Here is a 21,733-nt window from a genome sequence, read left to right as displayed (position 1 = left end):
TGCGCCTCTCCCCTGGGTTAATGGCAAGTTATTAGGGACGTGCTGGCGAAAGCCCCGAGCTCACTGCCAGGCACATTGTAGGCGCTCACTGGAGACGCAGAGGTTGGGACGCACCCTGGAGAAGCGCCTCTCCTACGGGCCTGACCCTTTCCAAGGACTTAGCTGTGGGTGCTCCGCGGGATCGCGGGTCGGACCTTGAGTCCCGCGCGCAGGAGGATGCCTGGTTGCAGCCGGCGTTGAGCCGGAGTACGGGACTGGGGTCAAGGCCCGGGCGCCCGGCGGCGCGGGGAGGGGTGGCCGGACGCGCGGGGACAGGATGGGATGTGACGAGCGGCGCGCTGTGCATTGTGGGAATCCCGGGCCGCGGCGAGTGGTTCCAGTTCACTCGGCAGCGGAGCCCGGCGGAGGGGGCGAGCGCGGGGCGCGCGGGCGGGAAGCGAGGAGGCGGGCGGGCCAGCGAGGAGCGCGGAGAGAAAAGGCGCGAGCGGCCGAGAGGGCTCCGGCCGAGACACCTTGCTGCTGCCGCCGCCGCCGCCGCCGAGCCGCCCCGTAAGTGCCTCGCGGGCCTTCTGGCCGCGCGCCCTGTCCCCGCCGCTCGGGTCTCGCCGCGGTACCCGGGAGCGGCGGGGCCTGGCGCGCACCGGGGCGGCGCTGGGCTGGGCTCGGCCGCTCGACTGCGCGCGGCCCACGCAGTGGCCTTGCGCGCGCACGGCGCCCTCTCAGGCCCTGCCCGGCCGCGCGGAATTCCCTTCGGTTTTGTTCAAAAAGCAAACCCGGAAACCAACTTCTCTTCGAAAGACATCCTTTGCCCTCGCCTAGGAGCTTTTGCGGGAAGGAGACAGGTCTGGTCCCTCCCCCGGTGACCCTTCCTGAGGCGGGCGCGCGGGCTGGGCCCGAGGACGCCGGAGGCCTCGCGGCGCCGGCTGGCCAGCCTGGGCCTGGGCGCCCGGTAGCTGTTGTGTGCGGAGTTATACTTGGTGAGGCGCCCGCCGCCCCGGCGAGTGGCTGGCCCGGGCACAATAAGTCCGGCCCCAGGGGGCCGAGGTTTAGGCGTCTGGCTCTGCATCTGCTGGGAGGGTAGAGCTGGGGGTGGGGTCTGCTCGCAGGACTGAAGCCAGGCTGGGGGTAGGGGTGTCCGGGGATGGGCTGGAGGGGGGCCACGGAACCCCTGCTGTTCCTGATTGTCTCAGTGTTGGTCTTTTGTTTGCTTTGTGGTTGGAAAGGGTTTTGTCTTTTGTGTTTTGGTTTTTTTTAAAGGTAACTCCGGAAGGCGGTAGGCTCCCTAGTGGAGGCCAGCAGGGAGGAGACTCGCTGGGGGTGGGGAGGAGTAGGGAGGTGAGTGCGTGCGCGGGATGCTGCTAGCTGTGTCACATGACAACAGGTGTGTGAGATGATACTCCCTACTTCCACTCCTGCAGGGACCGCAGATCTTTCAAGGAGTTGTTCAGTAGATTGTTTGAAAGGCTCTTTTTGGACAAGATGTTGGGGGAAAATGTTTCCGAGTTTGAAAGTGAGAGACTTCTGTACAATAAGGCTGAAACTTTGAATTCAACAATTACCATAAAGTCCTCATAAGATCTTAACGATCCAATAAACAGCATATAAGAACAGACAATTAGAGAGGCATTCTTGCTAGCTTCCCCCTCTTTTTTCCACCTTTGTTGTTTAAGGTTTTACTCTTAAAGGTGGGGGTGGAGAATGCTTTGTTCCAAGGCTCCTGCTCCAGGGAGTTAAGAATTTTTTGAACTGCCTTGGGTTCGGGTGGCGGACTCAAGTTGTAAATTGGGTGGAATCTAACTGCAGTCCACCATTAGGCTACAAGCCTGTTGTCAGATGTGTTGCTAACTCTAAAATGGACACTGCATGCCTGTCACCAGAATTAATACCTCTGTACACAGTTAACCTCTGTTGGGCACTAGGATCTGATCTTGCACAAGAGACTCTGATGAGGACGAATATATTAAAAAAAATTTTTTTCTTAAATTCTAAGAGCAAAACTCTTAAGACTCCAAATTCTTCTCCACTTTAGTTTTACAAGGAGAGAGGGAAATCTCTCCAGTCTGTTCTTTTGTTTTCATCTGTTACCATTGTTAATGCTGATTCCTAGGTAAGGCAGAGGGTGATATATAAATAAAAATTGTGCAAATTGAGGTAAGGATAGCTCACATTTTATTAAGCTTTGAGAATGGTCTGGAACTTCACACGTGATGTTCTAATGTTCTTCCAAACCATAGTCATTAGCTTGGTTTTTACCAAATGGGCCAGGACCAGGGAGTGACATACCTCTCTGTCTGCTGTGTCTTCTGGTCATGGAAAGAACGGAACTTGAGGTGAGCCCTTCATTCCCTCCCCATTTATAAACTGAAAGTACATGTATTCCGGATTCTCCCTCTAATGCTTGCAGAGCTAATGCTGCCCCAAGTCACTGACAAGAGATTTTATTTTTTTAAATGGCATCAATGGAAAACACCAAGCTAAAGGACTCAACAAAAATCTGTATGTGGTGTTCGTCAGAAATGCAGCAGCCTCTGATTCTTGAGTGTCTCCAAGGATTTGTGATAGGCCTTGCAGAGTCCCATTTTTGGAACATAGTCTGGGAAGGGACATAAGTGAGTAGGGCCCAGACCTGTCCTATGGGGAGTCCTTCCCACATTCTTTAGGTTTAGAGGTTCTTGGGGCCCTGTCTCAGCTCTGATCCTGAGTGGTTCAGCTCTTTGTTCCAAAGAGTTATATGGCTTTTTCTTGGATCAGGCCTGCCAGGTCAGTGTCTTATAGTCTTTATATTGGTGTTTCCTGAGAATCAGTTCTGGCTCATACACCGGGGCGACAGCCATGATTGAGAAATACATAGTCCCTGCCCTGGGGGAAGCTGACATTAGGAGAACAAGACAGGGAAGTGGCAGTTACAAAGTCAGCACAGGAGGGCACAGTAACTCCCAGCAGACAGTGACCTAGCTAGGAACCATAAACTTAACCTGGCTTGGAAAAGGTAAATAGGAGTTGACCAGGCAAAGAGGGGCAGATGGGGACAAGAATTTGAGGCCTGTGGAACCACATGTGCAGACCTCAGAGGAAAAGAATAGCAGTCATGTGAGGGACTGTGGAGAACTAGGTGAAGCTGCACAACAGAGGGGCCAATCACAAAGGCCAGGTGAAGCTGCACAACAGAGGGGCCAATCACAAAGGCCCCTGCTCAGAACCACACTTTAAGAGAAGTGAGAGCCACTAAGGGCTGTGAGCAGTAGAGGCCCAATCAGGTGTTCTGTTCTTATTGGGAAGGCTACATCTAGTCAGCTGATAGCAAGTGGCTTCTAAATACTAAGCCTGTCTGCTGAAGCTTACCTTTGAACTTTTCTCTTGATGGCCTTTATTGGAATGGTTATCTTACACTTTGGCACAATCTTTAAAAGAGAGGAATTATGGTAGGAAAGTTTCCTTGTATAGCAGGCAGACAGTGACTTGCTATGTATTAAAAGATACATAGCTGTTTTCTTCAGTGCTGCTCAGGAAGCATACCATGGAGTGGGTTTGCAGAGATGAAATTTCAGTCCCAGACTGGCTTCCCCAAAACTGTTCTCCACTTGTGGTTTATGACACTATGCTTGGGGTTGGCTCCTCTTCCAATACCACCCACAGGGTATTGGATATCTGGTGTCCCACAGGGATTTGGCCCAATCTCTCCCGCCCCGACCGGCCCCCAAATCCCCCTAACACATGAATGAGATACGTGGTTTAGGATTTATTGCTATCTCAGTTAGTTTGTCTCTTCTGTTTGCAGTCTTCTGGTTAACTGAGGGTGGACCATAAGTTCTTTAATCATCTGGCTCACTTTATGATGTGTTTTATGAATGGAAAGAAATGTTTTTCTGATTGGCTAGAGTACAGGAGCACATCTCTGTTCCAAGCCAATGAGAGTGCAGCTTCTGAACCTTTGCTCTGTGAGCAGTGGTTGTGTAGTATATCCACATGCCTCTGGAGACCTGACAGCAGTGACATCCTTAATCATTTGCTATGATAGGAGTAAACGAAAGAGAATGCTGTAAACAGGATTAGTGTCCTGACCTTCAGAATTAAATGTCTCAGGTTTGCCTTCATGATTGGAATTGGTAGGATGGTGACAAATGCATGTGAATATATGGGGTGTGTATCCAGCTACAAGGAATGGATGGGGCAGTCCTCCCTCATCAATAGTGTTCTGAGCATGGGTAACTCAGAGTCCCTTGTCCTCAGGGGCTGAAGGTAGGGCTCTCTAACTAGCAGCTCCCCAGTAGTTCCAATCAATATTTTGTTCAGGATCAATATGCACATATTCATTGCTTAGATGATACAAGACTTCATGAATGACCATCCCAGTGGTTTCATGAGTATGTTGATTGTTTAAAGATTTTCTGTGCTATAGCTTAAACAGGGGTCAGTCTGCTACAGGTGTGAGAAAGGTAAATATTTTCCTCTGGCCTATATTACTGAGCCCGAGGCAAAAGCAGAGGTATTGTAGCCATAGAATTGTCACAGAGTTGTGAGGCCTCTGTGTGACCCATTGCCAGCTATTAGAGCAATTGGGGTATTCACTTCTTGGGGATTCCCAAGGTGGCTTCGCAAGCTCCCTGAAATTTGAGAGTCTGGTGTCCCATAGGGATTTGGCCAGGCATATGTACATAAATGGTCTCAGGGAAAGTCCCTTTCTGATGTCTCTAGCTTTGAGTCCTGGAACCTTTGGAAATGCAGCCCCTCTTCTTCAAGAGAACTTCATCCACTATAAATGCTGACTAATCACCTTCCATCCAGCAGTGTCAGGCAGGATGTGGGTGCTTGGAGATACAGTGGTGAGCAAAGCAAATTGGTCCATCTCATTAAGACCAACAAGTGAACAGGCAGTGATGACACAGTGTAATGAGTGCTAAGTATGGGGTAGCATTTATGTGTAAGTTGGATCTAGAGTGGCAGTCTGATTGGTAGGAAAGGCTGAAAATTGCATTTGCAGAATATTTCACGTAATATTGAGACAAGCAATTGAATGTGTTAAAGCAGGGGTCCTCAAACTGCGGCCCGCGGGCCACATGAGGCGATGTGATTGTATTTGTTCCCGTTTTGTTTTTTTACTTCAAAATAAGTTATGTGCAGTGTGCATAGGAATTTGTTCATAGTTTTTTTTTGTTTTTTTTTTTTTTTTTAACTATAGTCCAGCCCTCCAATCGTCTGAGGGACAGTGAACTGGCCCCCTGTTTAAAAAGTTTGAGGATGCCTGTTAGGGCCTGACTGAGGGATATTAAAAGGCATCTTCAGCTGGGTCAGTGGCCACAGCAGATACCGATTGAGGGAAACAGGAGGGATTCAGCCTGGTAGAGCTCTGGTAGCTGGAAATAGGGAGAGAGGGGTTGGAGGTCAGGTGGGCCTCATGCACAGGACCAGAGTCTGGGCATGGGGCTGCCACAAAGTAGACTGGGATTTGGGGACAGAGGCACAGCCTCAGAAAGAATGCAGAGAAGGGAGCTCTTTGATGGATCTGCATTACCAGAGAAGGCATTGGCACCACTCCAGACTGAGAGCTGGGGAGATGCTCATCACTGAGCAAGCTGTGTATGCTAAGCAGGAGTGTCTTAACCTGTGGCCTGTGGCCTGTGGGCTGCATGCTGATTTTGTGAGGACTTTTTTTGCTTTACTGTGGTGTCAGATAGTACAAAAAGTATGAACGGTCTAATGAGCTTTCATCAGTGTTTGTGTATTTAATATGTGGCCCTCTACAACTCTTATTCTTCCAGTGTGTGGCAGGAAAAAAAAAGGCTGACCACCCCTGGCAGGTGCAGGTGGGAGTGAAGGTGGTTTGCAGTGCAGCAAGCAGACTGTTAGGGTACCCGCTGGGTGTGGGAGGGCCTCCAGGGCACTTTCATTTCTCACCCCTGCTAAATAGTAGAAGCTTACTGTTCCCCTGTCCACCTCTTTCACAGAGTCTTCAAAGGTATTCTTCTAATGAGTCCAGTGCTCTGAGAACAGGTTGTGTTGTCCCAGTAATGTCTTGATTGTTGAAAGGTCTGTGGTCAGATTTTGCTTCTCACTTGACCCTGGCTTATCTCTCCACATAGCTTCTCTTCAACAGTTTGTTTCTGGGTAAGCTTTGAGGTTCTGCAAACAAGGTTAATGTTTATTGTGAATGGCTTACAGTTGACAGAGTTGCAGAGATGAGGACCACAGAGATCCTTACAGGGTTAGCTACAGAGTCTTCATCGCCTAGGCTGATACCAGCCAGAAGAGCAGCCAAGCTAATGTGCATTGATGAGTGGACGCAGTGTTCGTCAGGATGGGTGAGGAGGGAAGGATGAATCTTTGTCAGCTTCACCAGATTGTCTAGCTCTTCTTCCGTCACCAACTTCAGTGCCCTGCAAAGGAAGCTGGAGCTTAAGGAGCTGCTTTGTCTATGATATGGGACTGTCCATTCCTTAGGTCAGGCTGGGTGCAGGACATGGATCAAACAGGGCCCAGCAGGCTTTGGCTAGTCACTTGGTCACTGGCCTAAGGGCCAGCTTTCAATTGGTTTGTCATGTGACAGAGACTGACAGTTTTAGCTTTTCTTCTGAGCAAATAGCCCAACCTCTCTTGCAATTAGATGTGGCCATATGACCAAGTTCTAGTTAATGGCTCATGGTTAGAAAAGACATGTTCCACTCTGAGGCCTGGCCCTTTAAAATCTTCTTATGCTCTCTGTGGTCTTTTTCCTTCCATGGCAACTGTGGGAGTTGTATATTGAATATGTCAGAGTCACAAGATTGCGGGTGGGGGGTCTGGATCTGTGACTCGCTGTGTGGCAGAGAAGCACCAGCCCATCATGGAAATCCATTTTGGAATTTTCATGAATGAGAAATAAGTAGCAAGGACTTATCTGTTACAGCAGCTAGCAACACCTTCATTGTGCAAATGTCCCAGATCTGTTCTGCAACAAGGTGACCTTTTTTCACCTTACACACATTGTTGTTATGTACATTTTTGTTGACTACTGAGCACTCACTCAGCCCCTCACACACATGCTTTGACTCAATTCTGCCACCAGTGCTTTGAGGTCCTTTCTGTCACCGTCTCTATGTGACAGATATGTCCAAGGACACATAGCCAGTAGGTGGCAGAGCCATGATTAGGATCAGATGAGTGTTTGGCTTCTGGATTCTAATCATGATGCCCAGTTGTCACTTGCCTGTCAGCCACTCTCTCTCCACCGTTAGTGTTTGGCTGGAGCTGCCCACACACCCCCCACAGACCTCTGAATAGAGCATGGACCGAGCACACTCACGGGTTTCTCTGGAGATTTCACAGTTATGAGGTGATTTTCCAAAGGATGTTTTAAAAAACCAGCACACATTGCTGGGTGTCATGAGGCTGCATGGCTTAGTCAGAATTCTTTCCTAGCTGAGGCTGTAGCTTGGGAACTCTAGTTAGAATGCAGAAAGAACATGAGGAGGGGTAAAGAATGGAATCTCTGCAAGAAACCCCCCTTGGTGGGGATACAGATCTGGGACTGCAGTCAGGTCCAAGAAGCCTCCATGGAGAGGTCAGTTCAGCAGGTTGACAATAGGATGAAGGGTATTCTAGGCAAGAGACACAGCATATTCAAAGATGTCCTTAACATAGCAGGGCAGGCTCAGGAAGTCAGGGTGGCCTGAGGCATCTGAACCCAGGCAGGGGTGGTGGGCAGCAGCGTTCTGGAAGTAGTCGAAGGATGTGTATGTGGCTAACTCAGGCGCTCAGGCTGGTATAGAACCATCAGAATAGGCTCAGGGGTGCTTCTGGTGTCTGGTGAGAAAGACTGGGGCTGGGAAAATGGATGAAAAACAAGGCAGGGAGGGTGAAGAGAAGTGAAGAGGGTTGAGAGGTTCTGTGGGCAGGTTTAGCAGAGCTTGGCTAAGGCTTGGGTGCTGTGGGGTACACAGGAAAGTAGGGGCCTGGCTGACTCCTACTCCAAGTAGATGGCTTGGTACATGATGTTGCCACTGATAGGACAGAGAGCCCAGAGGAGTACAGGCTACCCATGGGACTTGTAAATGTGCCTTTTGCCGTAAGGTCAGAACAGAGTTTTGTGGTCCAGCAGCCAGATGTATACTGGCAAGTTGACATAAAGACCATTGTTTAGTGGCAGAGGAGTAAAAACAGGGAGCATCACTTTTAAGGAGTCAGTGTCACTGGACCTGCTGGGCTCCTGTGTGCTGTCTGGGGGAGAGTACTGTCTAGTTCCCACAGTGACAACCCCAGACAGGCCCAGCAGGTCTGCTGAGGAACAACGTGAAGTCTGTGCTCCATAGGAAAGGGGCTATGCTGCTGGTAATCATCTCTGACCACAGGCCTCCCCAACTGAAAGAGGGGATGTGTTCAGATTGAAAGACTCTTGGTCCAAAGGTGTTGGTTCTTGGTCTGTGAGATGCATTTGTAGTAAAGCAAGACTGCTAGGAAACCCAGGGATGGCTTATCCTGGAAACACAGGCACATACACTCCCCTGCTCAGGGTGAGCATGGGAACCTGTTTGCAGTGAATGTTTTTAAAATGAAGTCATTACAATAAGGAATGGATCCAACTAATTGTTTTAGGAAAACTCAGACCACTCTGGGCTTCTCTCTTCTAGCACTCAGTGAGCAGTTAAGACTTGGTGCCCCTCCTAAAAGGGCTCAATGCAGGGTTTTCATCACAGAGGCTTTTTTTTTTTTTTTTTTTTTTGAGACAGAATCTCACTTTTGCCCTCGGTAGAGTGCGGTGGTGTCATAGCTCACAGCAACCTCAAACTCTTGGGCTTAAGCAATTATCTTGCCTCAGCCTCCCAAGTAGCTAGGACTATAGGGACCCAGCACAAAGCCTGGCTATTTTTAGAGACCGGGGTCTCACTCTTGCTCAGGCTGGTCTCCAACCTACGAGCAAGGCTATTACCTGCCTCTAACATCTCTCTGGAGCCAGATCTTCAGCCACCCTAACTCCATTGGGCCTGTTAGCACAGCAGCCTCAGAATGCCCAGAATTCTGCTGTCTGTTGCCCTTGCAGCTATCTCCGGCAGGCATGCGATTTGAAATGCTCTTAGGGTCAAAGAAATGTTAGGTGTGTGGGCGGCGCCTGTGGCTCAGGGACTAGGGCGCCGGTCCCATATGCCAGAGGTGGTGGGTTCAAACCCAGCCTCGGCCAAAAAACCAAAAAAAAAAAAAAAAAAAAAAAAAAGAAATGTTAGGTGTGGGTATAGGGGTTGGCATAGAGTAAAGAGAACTTAGACCTGTGGTCTCCACCAGTCACAGAGGCATGGACTGTTAGAGTTGAAGGGGCCTGCACCATGGAGCCTGACCTCAGTCTATCAGTAAATTAGAGATCTACTCAATTTGGTTCATCTATGAGCATAGATGTTCCACAGGGAAGATTTCTAGGGGGCTCCAGAACAAGCTGAGGCCCTTGATAACCATTCTCTCAGCACCCTGCACTGGCCCTTTGAAGTATTCATCGGGATTAGCATTTAAATGACAATAGTATCCACATGTACCTAGCATAGATCCCCTAAGTAAATACATGAATGAACGGAATGAGTTTAGTAAACATTCAAGACCTTACTATGGCACTATGCTAGGAATACAATTGAGGCAACCCTCCAGCTGTCCCCAGTCTGATGGGAGAGGTGGGTACCTGCGTGTCATTGCTGTGAAGTGCGGTGTGTGGAGCTCAAAGGAAGGAGCACCCAGATCCAAACACTCAGAGGGTGGGCAGATGGCGAGTGAACAGCCACTGAAAAGGCAGGGAGAAAAGAAGTTGAAGGATATTTGGGGGGAACCTTGGTGGGGCTTCCTGTGTCCAGATTTAGAACCCAGGTGGCCCAAGGCTAACCTGTTCAAGGGTGCCAGGCCTAGATTTTTAGGACATTGCATGGCAACCCAAGAGTCCAGGATCTGTCTTGGGAATTGTGACAGCCATGGAAAGCTGGCAGGACCCGTGCCTTCCAGAGTGTACCTGGATAGGGAGCATGTCCTGTCCTGAGCAAGCCTGACTGGTGTTCCTCTTGCCTTCACAGAGTGCCTACTAATCTGTCTCCAGGGCCACTGCCATGTCGAGCCGAGGTGGGAAAAAGAAGTCCACCAAGACCTCCCGGTCTGCCAAGGCAGGGGTCATCTTCCCTGTGGGGAGGATGCTGCGGTACATAAAGAAAGGCCACCCAAAGTACAGGATTGGAGTGGGGGCGCCCGTGTACATGGCTGCAGTCCTGGAATACCTGACAGGTGAGTGTGCCCAAGTTAATTCAGATGCTACTGGCTCAGCTGCAGCAGTTTTAATAGCTTTCCAAGGATCGCTTTCGTTTTTTTAATTTTGAAACATTTAAAACTTACAGAAAAGTTGCAAAAACAGTCCAGTGAACATTTTCACCTAGATTTACCAGTTAACATTTCGCCCCATTTGCTTTATCTCCCTTTACCGTGTGTGTGTGTGTGTGTGTATCTGTGTATGCATGCATATACATGTGACTGTTTCTGTTTTTATTTTTGGCTGTTATATAGTCCATTTTGAAATTTCCTTAATTGTCCCAATAATGTCTGTTATAATTTTGTTTGAATTTTTTTTTTTTTCCCAGTCCAGATCCATTATTTCAGAATCACACATTCATTGCCTTCAACTGCCAGGTTTCATTAGTCTTATTTAATCTTGAACAATTCCCCAGCTTTTTAAACAATATTTTCATGACATTGACATTTTTGTAGCGTCCCGGCCAGTTGTTTTGCAGAATGTCCTTCATTCTGGTTTGGATTTAGAATTAGATTCAGGTCACAGATTTTGGCAAGAGAATTGCATCAGGAATGCGGAGTCCTCTGTGCATCACACTGGGTGGCCCCTGATGTGAGCTTGTCCTGTCCCTGGGACTACTGCATCCGCTTATTCAGTTCAGGCAGTGCTTGCTGGATTTCCGCACATCTTGCCTTACAGTCTTTCACCCAGTGATTTTAGCTACCCTGAATCTTAACTGAATCTGTTGTTACTGTGGTGGTTATAGAATGACTTTTCCCATTTCTTTCATCTCTGCATTTCTCAGGTGACCTTCTTCTGTACATAGGAGCTTTGCCTCTGTCCTTCCCTCCTTATTTTTTGTACCATCGGTGTTGACTCATGGATTTTTTTTAATTTAGTAAGTTATACTACTATACATGTCATTATGCATTTTAATGCTCAAATTATCTCAAATTTGACATTTAAACTGGTTCTTAGGTGCTTTTGACATGTCTCCATCGATTTCTGTACATTCCCTTGCTTTCTAGCATAGTAAGATGTTTCAGCCTCACCTTGGACTTTCCTTGCCCCAGACTCGGAATCAGCCACCTCTGGAAGGGGCCCTGGGTTCTTTTCATAGATACAATCTTATCTGTGCCTCCATAGCAATTGTGGGCAGCCAGCTGGGCAGGGATGGATATGATCCCCATTTTTGGTGATGAGAAAACCAGGCCTGAAAGCCTACTTGCCTGGGGTCACACATAACCTCTTTGGGGCTGTGAAGCACCCAGATCCTGCTGTCCTGGGATCTGTAATGCTTTTACCGCTTACTACCTGAGATGTGATCAGGTGGATCTGTAGGCTCCAGGAGAGAGTATCCTGATTCCAGCAGCCATCTCTGCTAAGCCGGAAAGGGGAGGCTCAGCAGTGCCTCTTCCGGAGTGATACAGCTAGGCAGCAGAAGAGCTGGGTCACTTCCTGCTCTCCCAGACCTCTCAGTTAGGCAAGGCCAAGGGTTCCCCCAGAGTGAACACAGTAATTAGGGAGGTGATACTGGAAGTATTGAGGCATGAAGGGTAATCATGCTAGATTTATGAGATGTCTGTACATGTTTTGGGACTTTTGACTTTCTCCTTGGCAGAGACTTGTACAGGTGGCATGCCTGGTAGTGTGAATTAAGCATGCGTCTTCTCACTCTGTAGATGAGGAAACAGAGACCCAGAATATGGTGACACACCCAGGAAAGCTATGTATAGCATGGGCAGTCAGCCAAGGCAACTGGGGAGAAAAGTTGCTAGATAGGAAGCTGAGGATGTTCTTGTTTTTACCTCACAGTTTACATGCTATGTGACCAGAGTGAGTCCCTTACTTCTCTGGGCCCCAATTTCCCTAAAACTCATGTAGAGACAACTGTCATATTCCACCAACTTTAGGCTGTCATGAGAGCCAAAGAGGAAATGTTCACACATAACAAGACAGTTGACGTGCTTGCAAACCCAGCCAGCCTGTGTTTTCTGGTCCCTGAACCCCGTGATGCCTGGTATGGGGGTGCTTGCATACAGTATCATTAGATGAAGTACAGCATCCATTTTGTTTCTTCAATCTAGCTTTCTCTTTCTTGTTTACAAGGCAAACATGCACTTGGGATGGGAATGCCAGTGCTTCATCATATCTCCCTCGTCTGAGCCTGGCTGTTTTGAATCTGAGCCCAGTGCTCATGAGGTCGAGGTCAGAGATCTATTCTCATAGGGGCTGGAGGCCTTGACTCAGTTGTATTCACACCATCATCCCATTCACCAACTATCATGCTCACAAGGGGAGTGGGACTGCTCAGGGCAGCCTGTTACTAAATCTGGGAAAGAAGCACAAGGCAAATCCTTGCTGTGGCATTAGCCATCTCGACACTTGTGTATTAAGAATGATTGAGTTTTGTAAGGTCTTCCTAGAAGGACTATAGTTAGCTGAAGCTGAGCCATTTCCTCTGCCTGTATGCAGTGCTGAGTCATTGGTATGACCATGCTTGTTCCCAACACGGAGGCTGGCCCAAGTGACCTTTACAAGAATGCCCTGAGTGGTTAGTGCTGTGGAAAGTCACTGCTGTGGTCACTTGTGCCTTGTTTCCTGATGGGAGAGGAGCTGGACTCTGGGTCCATGTCCAGGGACCTCCCTCCCTATTCTACCCTGGAGCAGGGCTGCACACCCTTGCCGCCTGCTCTCAGGAGAGCTCAGTCTGTCGGGCTGGGATACAGGAGCATATGGATATTTGGATGCTCAGATCTGCCCACTCAGAACTTTGTTTTTGGCCCCTGAGTAAGATAAAAAGGTGTCCAAGCCTTCTTTCTGCTCTGCCTTTTGCTTTTGTTCTGCTAAAGGCCTTTCCTCATTCATTCCACACACTGTCTGCCAGGCACTGTGCTAGATCTGTGCTCGGTCTGTGTGAGAGCACAGGAGAGATGTAGGCAGAATGGTCAGCCAACCCAGCTGGTTTTAAACTGACAGGTGCCACAGGGGGGCAGAAGCAAGCTAAAGGAAGGCACAGGTAGCTGGGGTGCCTAGAGATGAGCTGGCCCTGGAAGGCTTCTCTGAGGAAAAGACATTAGGTGAGACCTGGAAAGGGAGATGGTGCCAGCCAGCCCTGTGCGAGCTGGGGGAGGGGCTTTGCTCTCCACTCACCTGTGCTTGATGTACCTGCTGGGTGTCAGCCTCTTCTCAGAGTGCACGGAAGCTATGGAAAGGGGGAAGCTACAGAAAAGTAGAAGCTGGAATCCCAGCCCTCAAGCAGTGTAGGATCTAGTCAAGAATATGACCCTACACTACTCGAGGGCTGGGATTCCAGCTTCTACTTCACACTCTACCCAGCTGTCTGAGAGAAGTCCCATGCATTCAGCAGGTCCTCAATGAGAGCCGTCTTGGTACTGCTATGTACTAGCCCTGTCCCCACCCAAAGAGCTTCCTGTCCAGAGACAGGTATAGGCCATGATGATGCAGGACCAACTGTGCTGTGAGGGGGGAAAGGGACTGCAAGCAGGTGTCAGGATACGCTTCCTGAAAGATGCTTGTTAACCAGTTACCAGACCTGCCCTGCTTGTCTAGTTGTCATCCAGAGTCCCCATGAAGAGATTGTTTTCTCTGTGCAGCCCAGACTCATACATGTGGCATCAATAATTGTGGGCATTATAAAGTATGCCACATGGAAGCCCATTCATAGTGGCTGAGCCAGGCCTCCTGCCTTCAGAAGGCTCCAGGAGAGAACTGAGAGGGGTGTGGATGTTCAGAGGTTGCTCAGAGGACTGCTGAGCTGGGGGCCCCTAGGAGCAGGTGCTTGTGAAGCAGGGGGCTTATGAAGTAAGGAGCTCCTTGCTGACCAGCCCTGGATGCTACTTGGGGGTCCATCATATCTTAGAGCTCAGTGGTTAAGAGTGTAGGCCTTGGTGCCAGAGCTGCCATTTCTTACTTGTGGCCTCAGGCAAGTCGCTCACAGCTCCATGCTGTGATTTTATCATCTGTAAGATGAGGGTCATAGTCACTGTCTGACAGGGTTATTACCAGGCTGAAGTGAGAGCGTGCATGTGAAGTACTTATTCCAGGCCTGCACGTTGTAAGTGCCCAAATATTAACTGTTAACATTAGGGTTAAAGTACAGAGAGGAAGGACATCACCAGTAATCCTGTTCTGGCTGCTGAGATGACTGAGAGTTGCCCACTGTCCTTAGGGATGTTGATGGAAGCTATTGCTGCCCACTCATGAGTGTTGTCTTTGCAAGTGGTCCAAAGCCATTGGGCCTCCCCAGGCACCTGCAAAATTTTTTGGCAGCTTCAGGCCTCACTCCCTGGGTGCCACCCTCTTCTGAGTGGGCTGTTTCAGGTGGCCTCTTGACCCTTGTCTTAAAACTAAATCACTCCTATACCTCAAGATGCCCTTTTGCCAGACTCTTCTGTCTGGTGTTGAAGATTCCTTCCCTCCATCCTGAGCTTCTGGCGTATTTGTGGAAACCATGAAGGATTTTCTAGAGCAGTCAGGAGCTGAGCATGCCCAGCCCTGGCCTGTGTTAGGTCAGAGCTGAGGCTACCCTAGCCTGAGAGTGTGTAAACCAGCAGCAGCCCTGTGGTCCAGGGCCATGAGAGCCCAGTCCCATTGTCTCCTGTGAGAGCATGTTTTCAGGGTGAGGGAATACATCAGTGCTCCTCCATGGGGTCTGCTCAAGACTCTTGGGATGTGGGGAGGGGGTTGTGGCCTGTGTCCTGCTCTAAAACTTGAAGCTGGCCTCTGTTTTTCCTCTTGAGTGCACAGCCCAATCATTCACTACACTTAAAAGGAAAAGTCAATCTCTGGAACAAGCCTGGGTCTGGTAACTAGACACTTCCTTCCCCAAATCTCTGGAGCCCTGCTGGACTCTTCCCAGAGCTCTTTCCAAGGAATGTGGTGCTGTCTGCTTACGTCTGCATGCACAAGGATTGTCTGGGCCCTACTCTGTTCTCCTGCCTGTGGGCCTTTTCCGCCTAGCTTAGAGGATTATAGTAGTCCCCCCTTGGAGTTACTTAGAGGATCGATCATACATCTAAAGCATTTAGCCAATTTCATAGTAAATAACAAATGCCAGATAAAAATAAGTGTTATGGGGGAAATTGAGGTAGGCAGGAATAGCCTCTTCCCAGTCATCACCTTTGTCCCTGTCATATTGTGGTATTTTTTGATTTTAGTTCAGTTTGGAACGCTTCTGTGGAGCCTCTTCCCTGAGATGAGCACAGTGTTGACAGCGCTGTGTGTATAGGAAATACGGCATGCAGAATGTATGACGTGGCTGTCACCCTGCTGGGATCTTCACTGGTGTCAGGAATGCACAAGCCCATGCAGCAGGAAGGGAGCAGGGCAAACTAAGGAGTAAGTTAGAAGTACCTGAGGCCCGGGGAGTCAGGGATACAGGAGAAGTGTGTGAGGAGCAAAGAGCATGGCCCTAAATGGCCTTAAATTGTGGAGCCAGGGTGCTCTGCGTAAGCATCGTTCAAACTGCGTTCAGCAGAACTCAGGTGTTGAGAGACATTTAAAAACTGGGTTCTGTGGCTGAAATCAGAGAATGACTAGTTTCACATTCTTTTAAGATAAGTATATGAATTACTTTAGGAACTTGTTTTAGTTTGGGAACCACTGAGTTAATTACCTTTCTTTACTACAGGACTTTTTTTTTTTCCTGCAGTTTTTGGCTGGGGCTGGGTTTGAACCCACCACCTCCGGCATATGGGACTAGCACCCTACCCCTTTGAGCCACAGGTGCCGCCCTGCTACAGGACTTTTCAGAGCCTTGACATACTGGTATCATTGTGAATCTCTAAGGAAAGAAAATGTGAAAGTAGTGGTTTCCAAACTTTTATTATAAAAACCTTTCAGGGAACACCTATATAAATACTTCGCATGCAGTAATCTAAGGGATATTGTAGATTCAGCCCAAGGGAAAAGACAGTGTGATTAAGTGAGAAAACAAAATTAAAAGTCACCTGAAAGTGTGAACTCAGGTCTGGTTTATCATGGCATTGATGCACAAATCTTACTAAAATACGTAAGTAGATCAAGGTCTTCCTCCTCCATATAGGGCCTAACACATAAAAGGTACTTCTAAGTTGAGTCACTCGTGCATAAAGTTATGGGGCCTCGACAGTAACATGCTAGACACAGATTCAAGATAAAGAGTTGCTGCCTTCGAGGAACCTGCCCTGTCTTTGGAGCTATTTGACCCAACCCCTTGTCTGGTTCCTTCATGATGACATTTTTCTTTTCTTTTCTCTCTCTCTCTTTTTTTTTTTTTTTTTTGAGACAGAGTCTATTGCCCTTAGTAGAGGGGTGGGGTGTCACAGCTCACAGCACCCTCAAACTCTTAGCTCAAGTGATCCTCTTGCCTCAGCCTCCTGGATAGCTGGGACTATAGGCACCCACTGCAATGCCCTACTAGTTTTTCAATTTTTAGAAGAGACGGGGTCTCACTTTGCTTGGGATGATCTCAAACTCTGGGCTCAGGCAATCCACCCACCTTGGCCTCCCAGAGTGCTAGAATTCCAGGTATGAGCCACTCCACCCAGCTTCTTTTTTCTTTTTCTAAATCCACAAACCCTTTTACATACTCAGATCATATCCTTATTCTACCAAACCTTCCAGTGATTTAAGCCTGTTTGCAAAATCAAATCCAACATAAATGATTTCTTGACATTAAGGAGGATAGAAAGCATTGATTTCTAGGTCTCAAGATAAAATACTGTCACCTTTGTAATAAGCATAGACTCTGCCAGGCAACCAATGATTTGAACTGCTAAGCTCTGGTCCATTTAAAAACATAGTGTTATAGTAATGTATTTCTACCTTTTGTACAGTGGTTCTCAACCTTCCTAATGCGACAACCCTTTAATACAGTTCCTGTGGGTTGCAACCCACAGGTTGAGAACTGCTGCTTTGTAGGATAAGAGTATGGCTAGAAACCAGAATATTTTTTTCTGTCTTGACTGGGGTCTAATATATGAAGTAGTGAAGACATCTGGATATTCCTAATTCTGTACTCCTCCTCTTCCATTTTCCCAACCTCTGCTTCTCCCTATCCCCCACCTTGGGGGTCAGGCCTTGGTCTTCCCACTTCTGTCTCTTGTCAGTGACCAAGGCTCCTTACTCCTCCAACAGACACCTGCATTCTCAGATAGCAGATGCTCCAGTCTGAGGCTGCCTGCATGGACTTAGCTAATCCTTGTGGAGTTTACAGAGCCAGCTTCTGACCTGGGAAGAAGCAAGTCCCCATGAGTGGTCTTAGGGCCATTTTATCGACTGGATGAAGCCCAGCCTTTGAGCTGTCTGAATCCTTCAATAAAACCTCAAGGAAAAGAATCAGAAATACATCTTGCCATCTGGTTTTGGCTAACAGAATGATCGTCCTTATCCCAAGTTTCAGCTTGTTTGGCTTCCAATCTCTAACTCAGGTCAGATGTTGCATATCCCTTTGGTATTAGTTGTTGGGCTGCACGCCATCCCAACGACTGCCCTCATCTCCTGGAAGGGAAGTAGAGAGAGTTCTGTCCTGTCAACAGCACATCTCATTATATAGATAATCATTTCAGCCAATATCCATCATACTTGGCATTTCTGGTATGGGAAAAAAGAATCCTACAAGCTTGATAAATTGGGATAGGCACAGCCTACAATTGGCTCTTATCACTTACCTCAAAAATAAGCCCCAAGCCTCTTAACCACTTTCTTGTCTGGTCCACTCATTGTGTCCTGGACTCACATAGCTAAAAATAGAGCAGGAAGAGGGCAGTCAGGGTCAGTTCTTTGATGCCCACAAGGTCCTCAGAACTCTTACAGCCTTGCTGGTTTGCATGACTCCCCTCTTAGACTAACTTCAGGCTTGCTATCACCTTCTTGGGCACTCATGCTGCTTGGTATAGTTTACTTTGTGCTACAAAGCTTTTCCCCAGCCTTATTTTCCTTAAGTTGAAAAAACCACGGGAGAGGGAAGACTAAGAATTTTAAAGAGCCAGGGGGTTGCAACCAGGAAGAAAAACACTCAACTTGAAAGAAACTGCAGGGTGCAGGTGCTAGGTACCCAGAGTCTGGGGACTATGTATATGTATACATATATATTTATTTATGTATACGTGTGTGTGTGTGTGTCTATATTTATTTATTTTTTTGAGACAGAGTCTTACTCAGTCGCCCTCGGTAGAGTGTCATGGCACCATAGCTCACAACAACCTCAAACTCTTGGGCTCAAGCAGTCCTCTTGCTTAGCCTCCCGAGTAGCTGGGACTACAGACGCATGCTACAATGCCTCATTGGTTTTTCTGTTTTTAATAGAGACAGGGTCTTGCTCTTGCTCAAGCTGATCTTGAACTCCTGAGCCCAGGCGATCTGCCAGCCTCAGCCCCCCAGAGTGCTTGGATTACAGAAGTGATGCAGACTATATATTAAATGCATGTTCTCTTTTCTGGTTATGTGAGTAATTTATGCTTGAAAATTTAAGAAGCTAAAACTCATTCATAATCACATTACCCAGAGATAACAACTGGCACTGAATGCCTTTCGTATGTGTGTGAAAGACAGATTTTAGTCTAGTTATTTTATTAACACATGCTATTGATGATCTTCACTGATAACCAATCACAAAAATTGCCACCACATGTATTCTTACCAAGCCCATCTTACAAACTGTGCGTAATTAAGGAATCATTCCTCATGTACTACATTGTCAGTCCCCCTTCAGTCTTCCTGAAGAGTAGATAAATATTCAAGGAGTACTTTAAATAGAATGAGTTCAGCACTGTATGCTTGTGACATTTCCGTGATGATGTCACATGGCCAGCAAGTTAACAGTGGGTCAACCTCAAGGCCTGAGGCCAGAGCCTGGAAGCCACCATGGGCTTTCCCCGTTACTTCACTGCCTCACCCAGTATGCGGAGGTGTAGCACAGTGTGATGACGTGCCTCTTCCAGGCACATGAGTCTGCTGAAGAGCTAAGAAAATTGAGTGTTTAGCCCTTCATCCATTACTTCTGAAGAGTCCATGAAGTTGTTCAGGAGAATGTAAGTATGACTTGGGCTTGCTTCATTAAGCAGTAGCCCCATGTCCCCTGCTCTCTTAGGGTCAGGGTCAGAGTAAACACTTGGATCAGAGAGGAGAAAGGCCTCAGCACTTCTTTTTGCAAATATTTTGTTCTAGCTTTTGGCTTGTCTTCTCATTCTTTTAACAGTGTCTTTTACAGAGTAGAAATATTTAATTTTAATGAGTTCTGCTTCCAATTATTTTTTTTATGGATGATGCCTTTGGTTTTGTACCTAGAAAGTCATTGCCAAACCTAAAGTCATCTAGACTTTCTTCTGTGTTACCTGTCTTCTAGGAATTGTATAGTTTTGTTTTCTGTATTTAGATCTGTGGTCTATTTTGAGTTAATGTTTGTGATGAGTATAATGTCTGTATCTAGACTCTTCTTTTTGCTTTTGGCTGTCCAGTTGTTCCAGCACCATTTTTTGAAACCTCATTGCTTTCTTGAGGATAAGCCATGTTGCCAAGAAATCCTCAAAGGTCAAAGGATTTTCATTTCAACCATCATGGTTTACAGATAAGTGGACAAGATTGATATTAAGGGTTCTGTTTTTGTGTGGGCCAATGGACAGGCACAAAGCACCATAAACCCCTAGGATTAGGCAAAGGGAGTGTGTACAAACAAAACTAACTGTGCCAGGCAGGGCCCGGTGGCTCACATCTGTAATCCTAGCACTCTGGGAGGTATAGGCAGGTGGATTGCCTGAACTCATGGGTTTGAGACTAGCCTGAGCAAGTGTGAGAGCCCTTCTCCAAAAAATAGCTGGGCATTGTGGCCAGCACCTGTAGTCCCAGCTACTGGGGAGGCTGACACAAGAGAATCACTTGAGCCCAAGAGTTTGAGGTTGCTGTGAGCTCTGACGCCATGGCAGTCTACCAAGAGCGACAAAGTGAGACTCTGTCTCAAAAAAAAAAAAAACGACTAAATGTACCATCTTTCATCTGTCCTTTCCACTTGGGATGATTTTACTTCTGATTGAAGTACATCCTTTCGAATTTCATTTAGTCAGGGTCTTTTGGTGAGAAATATTCTTAGGCTCTGTTTTTAAACGTATCTTACTCATCCATAAAGTTTTCAGCCAGTGTTTCTTCAGTGTTTCTATTCTAGCCTTTTCTTATGGAACACAAATTAAACATATGTTAGTGTTTTACTCTATCTTTCATCTCTTAAAATCTGTCATGTCTTTCTGGATAATTACTTTTGATCTGTCTTCTAGAACTATCTTCCAGCTCTAGAAGTCCTTTTTGTTGTTGTTTTTTATAATCTGCCTGGTTATTCATTATTATCTCTTGTCTTCATTTTCTTTTTCTTTGAATGTATTTCACATAGTTATTTTATATTCTTTATCTGAATAATTCTAATATATATAATCTTTATGAGTTTATTTCTGCTGGTTTTATCATTGTTAGAAAAGCCTGCCTCTTTCCAAAGTTATAAAGAAATTCCTTCATGCTTTTGCCTAGTATTTCTGTGGTTTTATTTTTCATATTTTTACTTTGATCCTCTAGGAAATTATCCTATTATATAATGTGTAATAGGAATCAAATTAATTTTGTTTCATCTGGTTATTTATGTGTCCTGGCACAATTGAATATTCCATCTTTTTCCTGGTGATCTGAGATGCCACCTTCATCATACATGAAATTTGTAGATATAATTGGAATGTTTTCCATACTTTATTTTTTGTTTCATTGGTCTGTTTGTCTTATACTCTATAATATATTATAAATATGTATTTGTCATGTATACAGGTCTTTTTACTTTTGTTGAATTTAATTATTTTCTCTAATAAGAAACAATACCTGGTGAAATTCTTACATCAAAGGATGTGCACTGAGACCTGCATCACTCTCCTGGCTCTTTTGCACACCCTGTTCTTCTCCCAAGAGACAGTGTTGCTAGTTTCTTATACACGTTATATATCTTCTAAAGATATTCTTCTTTTCCCTTTTTTAAAAAATAAATATAGAAAATGAGATACCACAAAATAGGGTATCAGAAGGATGATGGGAACATGTAGTATGCAGAGGCTGACTTATTTATATTTGGGCCAAGATCTTGGTTGGAAAAACTTGAGGATCTTTGATCTGCCCCTAATCTCTCCTCAGCACCCCTGGTCTCCTTAGCTAACCTCAGAGCTCAGCTTGGGCCTGTGAAGTGAGGTCTGTCTGGGTTGTTGGCCAAGTCTGGGATGTCAGTTTTACAAGTTGCTGCCTGCCATACATCCTGGCTGTTTGTTTTAATACATAAAACCAGTGCCTTGAAGAACAACTCTATACTCCCATTCTTACTCACTGCCTGAACATTGCGTGCTTATCTCACTTGTTTAGTAATTCATCTGGAATGAATTTGTGAAAGAGTTATGAAGCACTGACCAGGTGCATGGTGCCAAGCTGGGTGCTGGAATCAAAACAATCATTGTTGATTTCCATAGGATTTTATTGAGTGCCAGT

At 46.8% G+C, this 21,733-nt stretch overlaps 1 protein-coding gene across 7 annotated transcripts in view; it reads left to right on the top strand.

Moving 5' to 3' along the window:
* Nucleotides 1–262: 262 nt before the first annotated feature.
* LOC128568357 (core histone macro-H2A.1) overlaps nucleotides 263–21,733 on the top strand; it is a 66,383-nt gene continuing 44,912 nt past the window's right edge. For 5 of the 7 annotated variants that reach the window (XR_008375147.1, XM_053565917.1, XM_053565915.1 and 2 more), the window contains exons 1-2: nucleotides 263–549; nucleotides 10,020–10,224. Coding sequence is in view for 6 of the 7 variants with exons in the window: in XM_053565917.1 (XP_053421892.1) it covers nucleotides 10,053–10,224 (172 nt within the window). In the remaining variant the exon portion in view is untranslated. The other 2 variants (XM_053565912.1, XM_053565914.1) reach the window with 2 other exon arrangements.

This window comes from Nycticebus coucang, chromosome 17 (assembly GCF_027406575.1).
Source record: "Nycticebus coucang isolate mNycCou1 chromosome 17, mNycCou1.pri, whole genome shotgun sequence".
NCBI lineage: Eukaryota > Metazoa > Chordata > Mammalia > Primates > Lorisidae > Nycticebus > Nycticebus coucang.
Note: the sequence above shows the minus strand (reverse complement) of the source record. Positions and strands in the feature narration are given on the sequence as shown.